The 10,194-nt window shown below is 36.3% G+C and overlaps 1 protein-coding gene across 1 annotated transcript in view; it reads right to left on the bottom strand.

Moving 5' to 3' along the window:
- Positions 1-4,876: 4,876 nt before the first annotated feature.
- The window catches only part of LOC140136848 (uncharacterized), a 52,690-nt gene continuing 47,372 nt past the window's right edge, over positions 4,877-10,194 (bottom strand). Inside the window, exons 13-15 of the mRNA XM_072158446.1 lie at positions 8,634-8,757; positions 7,288-7,570; positions 4,877-5,192 (exon numbers count right to left, since the gene is read on the bottom strand). Of these exons, the coding sequence (XP_072014547.1) occupies positions 5,089-5,192; positions 7,288-7,570; positions 8,634-8,757 (511 nt within the window). The 3' untranslated portion in view covers positions 4,877-5,088. The remainder of the gene's footprint in view (positions 5,193-7,287; positions 7,571-8,633; positions 8,758-10,194) is intronic.

Below are 10,194 nucleotides of genomic sequence, written 5' to 3'. Positions count from 1 at the left end.
GTTAATTTTAAGTAAAGTCACTAGGTGGGCGCTTATAGGGGCATGGGCGGTTAATGGAATGAATACGGCAATAGCTAAATATCACTGCCACAAAAGTGCAAAAGTTATTACTAAAAATTCAAATTCAAACTTGCAACTGTTTCAATTATTAAAACGAAAGCCAATACAAGTATTACAAACCCGGGGGGGGGGCACTGATTATTGACCAATGGGTATCATCCATGAACAAAATTTCATGTAAAAGGGTCATTGTCACAGTCATGGATGACACCCCCTCGCTAATGTCAAAAGCCCCCCCCCCCCAATGATTGCAGACCACCTCCTTTCACATGTCAAAACCACATGATCCAATTTATTACATGTATATTATCTACTTCTAGAATCTAGAATAATCAAAATGAAAAACACAGGATTTCATGTTAATTAATTATTTAAACATTTTGTTACTCAAAATATTTTTACAATGATTTTATACATTTTCTTATAGAATAAAAAATTGTTTTATTTAACAAAAATTGTAACGCAAAATGAAAAAAGAATGATGAAATGTTCCACATTATACAAAATACCTCATTAATTTATATGTGTTAAAATCCAAGTTACAATGGACTTGAATGAAGTCTGTTTATTACAACTTTACGATACAAAATAATGAAATAAATCAATTTCTACACAATTAAATTATTGAATCCGATAAGAACTGAAAAACATCCAGGGGGTGCTACAATATTTTTGGTAGGTAAGGGCTGCCCAAGTTTTAAAAATGTGGGCTCCCCCGAGTTTGGGGACATAAAATGGGGTCTCTAGAACTAAAACTGAGACTTTGTTCAGTGCCCTTTGGCAAAATTACCTAAAAAATAAGTGCTTGGAGCTCAAATTTGAAGATAATTTTGGAGTATTTGGAGGAAAATTTAGCCAAAAGGCTCTGGAAACTTCAAATTGGGGGTCTCTAGAACAGAAAAAGAAATACATGGAGGAGGTCTCTGAAATGGAAAAAGGGGGTCTTGATGTCAGCACCCCCCCCCCCACACACACACACACGGAAACAATTTCAAAGGCCTCATTAGTAAGTTTCATTAATATATATATTCAACTCTATGATAATGTACAAAATAATGGAGTACTCTATAATGTTATGTTTTTCTGCACAATGAAATTATTGAATCTACTAAGGGCTGTGCAATAATGATAAAAAAAAAAAAATAATTGCACTTTACAACTGTTTGAATCCAATGATTCCAATCAAGACCTTTATTTAGCAAGCGAATGCATTTCTGCTTGTCATTAGTAGAGTGTAGTTCAGACATGCGAGTATGCAAGTCCAAAGTCCACTGACTTCAGAAAACCATGCTTTGAGCATTACATCCACATACGCATTTACCCACAAACCAAAGGTCATTATTGGGCTATTCTATTTAAAATCCACACTACCCCTGTGAAAGGTTTAGCTAAAGTCTTCCACAGAGGGAGTATGGGTTTTGAATAGAATAGACAACTGGGTAGCTTCCATTTGATATGCTCACTCCAGTTGTGGAAGATATAGGTAAAGACATACTACAGGGGGAGTATAATTATGGGTTTCAAAATAATTAACTCTGACCAATTACATTTTGTAAAGCATAATCCCCCTGTGGAAAATATTTCCAAAATCTTCCACAGGGGGAATGTGGTTTCAACTGGAATTGTCCATTATAAGACGGCAACCTGTGAGACATTTTATTGATTCAAATATTGTATAGAAGTGTGCTTGACACATTGATGTATGAGTCAATTTTTACCAATTGGAATCACATTGCTTTTTCCTAGGAATACTGCTCTTTTTAAAAGCCACCTGCAATAACTGAGGCAATTACAAGCATTTCAGTTCAAAGTCAAACCTTAAGTGACTATGAATTAACTGTTTTCTGACAATCCCAGCCATTTATAGATAAATATTCCTAGTGACAAAGTGACATATGAGAGTGCTGAAGATGGCACAAGATGGCACTCACTAGAGTTCCGAAAACTCAGCCACCTGAAAAGGACTTCTCTAGGGAAAGATTACATCTTACCGTTTACCGACCTAGAGTACTAAGAAATTTAAAAAGTGACATACCGTATTGTCTGTAATAAATGCCCGGGGGTGTTGCATTTTTCCAAAATGGGGGCGTTTATTCAAAGTGAATCGTCAGTCAAAAAAACTTTAAAATCAGTTTCAATTTCCTGATAGTGCTCCTGTTGAAAGAGGAATTTACGACTATACTAATACTACTAGTAATGGCGGTGTGCACAGAATTGCGAGGAAAATTACATTTTTGTGATAAAATACAACAAAATTACACCCGTTAAGTGCATGGGATTGTAATTTGACTGGGGTTCCTAGGCAGTGTTTTATATAAACCAAAATCTTCAGGCCATTTAGGTCCTTGAGTTTGATATCTGCAGGCCTGCATCAATTTTCATGTGCCTTAACTCAAATCGTCAAATTTTAATGTTACACTGGTCCACATTTGTGACAATTTGTAGTACTTCAGACTTGCAAATCAAGAAAAGGTAAGCCTTTTTGATTATGATTTGATTTTGGAAGTCAGCATTGAGTCCGTCTTGCTGATTTGGTTCAAAATTCCATGGGCCCACAGCTTTGTGTATCGGTGGGCCTGCAGTGATGATTTTCATTTTGTAGTAGCAAGTCATATATGATCATACAAGTCGGCATTGAAAAGTTAACCTGAAATTACTATTACACTTATAAATTGGAAGACTAATCATAAATATTTCATTCATTCTCAACATGTATATTTTGGTTTGTCCATCGTGGTTAGAAAATAAAATTTAACATAATAACTTTTGTCTGGCTGTGTAACAAAATGCTCATTGAGAATTTGCATAGGTTTTATTTTTGCTTTGCTCTCCAGATCATATGGGAGAGAAATAATAATTATCCATTACAGATAGGGATATACATTCTCAACTACGGGTAATTTGCTGTCGAGGGGAGGATTTCAAATTCCAATAGAACACGCTTGACTTCAAAAGTTACATATCATTATATTAGTAAATTTTGACAACAAAGTGCAACTTTTGACTTTACAGGGGCAAAATTGAATTCATACATGATCTCCTATTCAATAGTCATGTTAAATCTTTCCTTAACCAAATTTGATGGAAGCAAAACACCAGACGAGACTGTAGATACCTGTCCGGCAGGTATATCTAGTCCTACCTGTTTGATGACTTGTGCTACAAAAGTTGCAGCACACCCTTTCTTAATAAATAAAAACGGAATGTGATAATGACACTTGTACAGAGCCAGTAAGTAAACCAGAGATGTCACTTTTTTTGGAAAATTTGACAAATTCCTCCGAAAACTCTGGAAAAAAATAAACCCTGGGGCATCTCTGATGTAAACATTGCTAATATCAAGCTTCCTAACCAAGCAAAGCTGTACAAGATAAATATGAATTAATTTTTTACAAGATAATTTGTCTCTTTCAAGGCTTTTATGTAGTATACCTAGAATGTCCAAGTTAACCTATATACTATACATAATATAAGGCATAGGTACATTACTATACATAATAGAAGGCATAGGTTCATTAATGTACATTTCCAGAGAATAAGGGTATCCAAAGAAAAAGTGATATTTCTTCTTATCATTATGGTACATATCCACAGCAGCTGAAAGGAGTATCCCATCAAGCATTGCAGTATATATGCATGCCCCATAGCAAATGTATACAAAATATAAACAAGAGCCGCTTAGATAATGAGAGCTATGGATAGGTTCACAATACTTTAGGGGTTATATTTTTGCAAACAAAAGTCTACGCTCCCCCAATTTGAAAGTTGAAGTGAAGGATTTTGTGTACATTTTCTATGGCATGTTCAGTTCTATTATGGTACCGCAAAGCATAATGGGATACTCCCTTCAGCTGCTGTGGTACATATCTAAATGATTTTGTGACCACAGAACACAAAGTACATGAATTTTACTTATGAAGAATATACAAAAAAAATAAAAGTAAGGATCTTTTGAACATTACCAACCAAGGAATGTTTCCTATATACGACACCCTGTTCAATACAAAATAAAGATTATACTTAGAAATATAGTTACTATTTTAAATAAAAAAAACTCTGTGACCTTATATCTACTGAAGTACACATGGTTTAAGGCAGGATTTATTTTATGGAATGTTTGTAAGAAGTCAAGGTATTGTGTGTAGTATTTCACAGTGGAATGTAATTTTATTTGAATATTAAGTACATTTAATATTGAGCACTGAAAGTTCGCGAGTTAAAAATCATTGGCCCCATCTAGGAAAAAAAGCAATTTTAATTTTTTTTATAATACAAGAAAATGTTAGATACTTTGGTATTAAGACACTAGAATGAGTTAATTGTTACATAATCTAGATGAGTAATCATGCTATTAAATCAACATGCTATATAAAGACTAAATTATATAATAAATAAATGTACACTTTAGATGGGTACATACCACAAATTGTGATGTGAATTTTATGCAGTTTTCTTTATTATATGTATATCATGTAATCACGCTTACTGTGTAATAAATCTAACAAATTGCTGTAAAAATACAAATTAAGAATCTTTCAAAACAAATTGAAATAGTGTTTACAAAATTCCTGAAAAATATCTCTATATAATAATAGCTGAACATTGTTCAGCCATTATTATATAGAGATCTTATTTTTGTAAATAAGGTTTATGCGATTTCCTGAGGGCAATTGTGGTATGTACCCTTAACAAAACAAGTTTATGCAATCAAGCATTTTCAATCTATCATTAAATATATTGAAATAATAATAACATGTAAGAGAAAAGGCCTTTAAAAATTGTTTGCAAAAAAAATGCAGTCAATTTGGTTGGTTCTATGTATTTCTTTTATTGTTTTGAATCCAAAATTACTATAGTAATTGGGCATTACTTTGAAGAAAATAGCAAATATTACTCAAATGTGAATATTGAAAATTTAGGGTTATACAAAAAAATGTTTGTTTGCCCTTCGCGACGGACCGAAAAAACCCCGAAAATCTTCCTTCCTTCATTGCATACCCAGGTATACCTTGCTTCAGATGACAACAGTTAGCTGGTTGATTCTCCTCCTAACTGGTTTGCATGTCCATTCAATTGAATACTCTGTTTTTGATTATTTGATGTTGCCGAGTTCTTCTCCAAGGTTGTTTTTTCTGCAAGAAAAATACGATAGGGTTAACTACATTTTATGGACCAACATATATATTGACTATTCACACCAAGCCGAGGGATGGAGCAGAGAAGGAGGGGGCGGTGAGAGTGGTGGTATTCGCGGGGACAACAACAACTACGGTGGAAATGGTAGTGGTGGCGCAATGGTGGGGGAGGGGGGATTTGCCCCAATATAGGGGGGGGATATACGGGGGAAATCCTCCCCAATATTTGCCCCCCCCCCTCATGAAAAAAAGAAAAAAAGATTCCTGGTGCCACCACTGGGCAACAACAGTAGAGGAGGAGTATGTAAATTTCCTAATTCTTATAAAATATAAAATCAAATAATCAACTAGCACGTCAAAACAAGAAAAAGAATATACAAAAGCATGTGTCAGGTATCATGCCACTTATATGTCTATATAATAAATAATGTATTTTAGCCAGAAATTCATAGTCAACATCCTCCAGACCAACCTTCAGGGATTGTAAGGTAGCCTTTGATGTGGTATAGCTTGACTTTTCTTGGAAAATAAGTGTGGGAATATATCCTATAGGCAAGAAGTAGGGCAAGGTTGATGGAAGAGTTCAACACCAGGTCAAGTTGTGTGATGAAAATGAGTTGACTGGGAAATAATGCTACAAGGTTAAAATGGATGGATTAAAATTGTGTGTGTGTAGGTGGGGGTGGGTGCAGTGGCAGCACCAGGAATATTTTTGAGGGGGGGGGGAAGTGAATTTCAAGGGGGGGGGGTGGCAAAATTGATGAATTTTGTGCAAATTGGGTTTTTTTCCTCAAAAGTGTGGGGGGGCAAGAAAATTATTTGGTGGTTGTCCCCTCTAGCGCCGCCACTGGGTGGGTGCATTTGTTTTCACCGACAAACATGGACTGACCTTGTAAAGTGCAGACCCAGAGCAACTGTGGACGTCCACGATCGGAAGAGAAGGGGCGCTACACGCCATAATATTGCATATGGGGTATTATAGGTCCCCTATCGTAGGTGTAATACCAGGTCCACAGTTTGGCGGATAAGTCCACGCTTTCAATAGTTAAATGTCAGTGCAATGAGGTCCACGGTTATGCTGTTAACTACATAAAGTCTCATAGGGTCCATGTTTGTCAGTGAAAAAGTGTAGGGGTGTGTGTGTAATGACTGGCAAATAGGAGAATATATGTGTACTGGGGACATACAAGTACAGTGGACATACAAGAACTGTGGACGTCCATGGTTCCTGGAGAGTGTTGCTTCAGAAACAGCATAAAAACTCACCAGGTGTAGTGGTGTGTCCGCACTTTGATAGTGAATAATCAATTACTGGTGAAGGTTGCCAGTGTTTACTAAGTTATGTGTGTTGGAGTTTGTTTGTAAAACATGTACTATAGAACGGGGATAAATAGTTTGATTGAATTGAACCATGCAGTCCACGGTTGTGATTTAGGGATTCAATCATGTTTCACCGTTGTTCATCACCGATTAACAACGATGCGTCCGCGTGGTTTACTCCGCGAGCGAAGTAAACCACGCAGACGCGCCGGATGCGAGTTGTTTACCGGTGATGAATTATGGTGAAACATGATTGAATCGCTTTCAACAACGACAACAAGCTAAAGATCTTTTAATTCACATAATTTTTTTCATTCAGAATATCCGTTCATCATTGCCACTCAACCTTACAAGAAGATCGATGATTTCTCTGTTGATATCAGCGGTAATGTTTAGCTGCTACCGCCAACATAAAAGAGAGTTTACGTTCCAAGCATGACTAATTTTACGTGCTCACGCGTAACGCGTAACCTTGCGTTCACGTATACGCTACTGGACTGTGGATTCATCACCGATTAACAAGGCCTGGCCCCTGTACAAAGGTATAGGAAGAGTTGTTGAATCAAATATCATTTAGGCACTTACAAATGCCCCCCCCCCCCCCACACACACACACATACACTCCTCCCTTTCTCCCCAACAACAGGTCAAACACATAAAATGAACATAAAGCAATAATATTATCAAACCAACACAGATTCATCATAATTATGGTAAAACTGGCATAAATTTAATAACACAATTACATAGAGTGAATACAACATCAACATACCTTTAGGCACAAACATATTTTGTGAGCCACCGCTCCTACTTCTTCTCATTCCAAGTCCGCTTTCCACGCTCTCGCGTTCTGTTGTAATGGTACTGGCATGCTCGTATCCTTCATCCACCGAGCCTCCGTCAAAAATTACCCCCTCGTCGGACAAGTGAAGATTAATGTCTCGTCGCAGGTCATAAGGTGATACGTCATGCTTGTGGGAGCCATGGTCTCGTCTTCTTTCTATCTGCATTAGGTAATCTAATTCTTGCTCTTGTTTCAAGATGGTGGCTTCTTCCTGCACATGGATAAAAAATAAGAAGAATAGATACTTAGGGTAATTGTTACATTTTCCCACCATGTTGCAGATGTAAGTAAATATTAAATGCAAACTTCTGGGACGGTCTTTTGGAATTTGCAGGAGAGCATTAAATAGCTCTTCTGGAGCCTTCAAGGAGAGCTGTTTATACTATTTACAATATAATGTAAGGAGAGAATGGCAACTAAGGAGTGCTAAAAATCACTCTCCTATATCATATTAAAGGAGAGCAGTAGAGAGCGATTGCTCTTGCTCCCCTCAAAAAGCAGTCCCTGAAACTATGGTACAATATTGGTGACTAAAGTTCAGGTCTATATTTCTAAGTGCTTTTGTTCTGGATAGCTTTTGCTCGGACTGGTTTTTACTCCAAAAAAACTTTTTTGTTTGTTTTCAGAATGGTCTTTGATCCAAAAAGTCATTTCTCCAAAAGGTCTTTATTCCGACAGGTTTTTACTCCTTAGGTTATTATTCCAAAGGGCTATTGCTCATAAAATGACAAGTTTGTTTTTGCTCTGAAGGGTAGCATCTCCAACAATACAGGCATGAGACTGCACTTTCCTAAAAAAAATGAAAAACTGAATATGCTTGTGAAATTGGGCAAAAAGTACCAAAAACAGGCTGAAATTAAATAAAGTTGCAGAAATTTTGACTAAAAACCTTTTGGAGTAACAACTGTCAGAGAAATAATCTTTTTGAACAACCACCATTCGGAGATCATCATCATCGGCTGTAGAGAAATAATCAATATTTCTGGACAAATGGCCCTTCCGACCAAACATATTTTAGACAAATGACCCTTCAGAGAATAAACCTTTTAGTTGATAACCTTCCAAAGAAAAGCGTATCAGTCAATCCAAATAGTTATTGCTATAGCGTAATTTATTAGTCTGGTCTTGTTTTGAGTTCACAGAACTTATTCAATCATTATCTTTAGAATTTAGCATCTGCCAGAGGCGTTAATCTTGCCTGTCCCAAGAGCAAACTGCCCGTCCAAAATGACGGGTGGAAGGGAGGCTGGCTATACCCCAACGGACCTACCTACCTGTAGTTTTTCTTCAAGTTTATACAGTCTATCCTGTATGTCTTGTTGTACCAACTCTTCTCTGTGCATGATGACATCATTATAGCGATCCATCTCACGTCTTAGTGTCTCCTCCGATTCCTCCCTGCAGATGAATGAAATAAATATAATGGTTGGGAATACCTCATCTAATATTTAAAGCATTTGTGATTCATCAAATACATTAAAGGCCTATTCAACGATTTGCTCATTTGGAAAATCGTAAAAATCATCAAAATTCAGTTTTTCTGCACCATGTTAGTAGCATAGATGTGTTAGCATTGCCTGCTAGTGGTTAAGCCGAAAGATGTGTATTAAGACAAAATAGGACATTTCACATGAAATTGTAATATCTCTACTTAAATGGAAAAATTAGTTATTTTGGATGGAACATCAACTTTGTCAATACTGCTGTTTTTCTTGTATTTTGCCAAAATTGTTCATTTCAGAAATACCATGACAATTTTAATGAATTATTCTTCACTTTAAAGAAATTTATACACACTTTTTTTCACACTTGGGAATGGGATCACTGAATATCCTGAGCATGCATCCAGTTTTTTTTTTGTTTGTTTTTTTTCTCCATTTTTATTCACCTGTACTTGGGCCTGGTGGAAGGGAAAAAAGAACATACAGACATGGTCCACCAGACCCCATCTTAATTACGGTAACCAAGATAGATGCAAAGATACAATCAGATTATGACAATGAGATTTAAATAATACTGCCCCACCATGACAACAGGACCCAACCAATACCTCTGTTAAAAAAATATTTAAAAAAAAAAGAGCAAATGCTACGCTACCAAGAGTGATGAAAAAGGCAAGCAGAAAAAGAAGTGGTAGCCCAGCAAAAGCATGAAAACACAAAGGCAACTAACTGTTGGGTCCCCCTGCCATGGATGGGCAGAATCAGCACCATACAACATGCATAATAAGATCAAGCATGCATCCAGTTGTTTTGGATATGAAACTATTCCAAATGTCACAGATGTACACCCAGCAAGTTAGCAAGATTTCCCCCTCAGCTCAGAAATATTAAGTTGGATTGAATTTCTATCAAGTGGATGCTAGATAATTAACAACTTCCTACCGGAACCCGAAAACAAATTCCAAATTGTCCAAATTGACAATAGTTTGGATTTGACCCAAACAGTCTGTACCCAAGAGTCTGCCATCAATCAGTTTTTTGTCATGTCTTAAGGTATCGTATGACGGTATTGATTGACTGTGTGGTTAATGATTGACATTTCATGTGTAATGCCACAGCCTACAGCCCCTAATATAAGAATATTTTATCAAAAATATTGAATTTTATTTATTTTACTTATTTGCTTGTTTATGTAAGCAGCATTTGGGCTATTCTATTTAAAATCCACACTACCCCTGTGGAAGACTTTGAAAATATCTTCAACAGTAGGAGTATAAATAATGGAATTAGTACAAACCAACTTTTATTTGATACTCAAAACTCTTGGAGCTGCCTAATGTGTTCATTCTATTTGAAATTCTTACTACCCCTGTGGAAGATATTTCCAAAATCT

This window comes from Amphiura filiformis, chromosome 17 (genome assembly GCF_039555335.1).
Source record: "Amphiura filiformis chromosome 17, Afil_fr2py, whole genome shotgun sequence".
Lineage (NCBI taxonomy): Eukaryota > Metazoa > Echinodermata > Ophiuroidea > Amphilepidida > Amphiuridae > Amphiura > Amphiura filiformis.
Note: the sequence above shows the minus strand (reverse complement) of the source record. Positions and strands in the feature narration are given on the sequence as shown.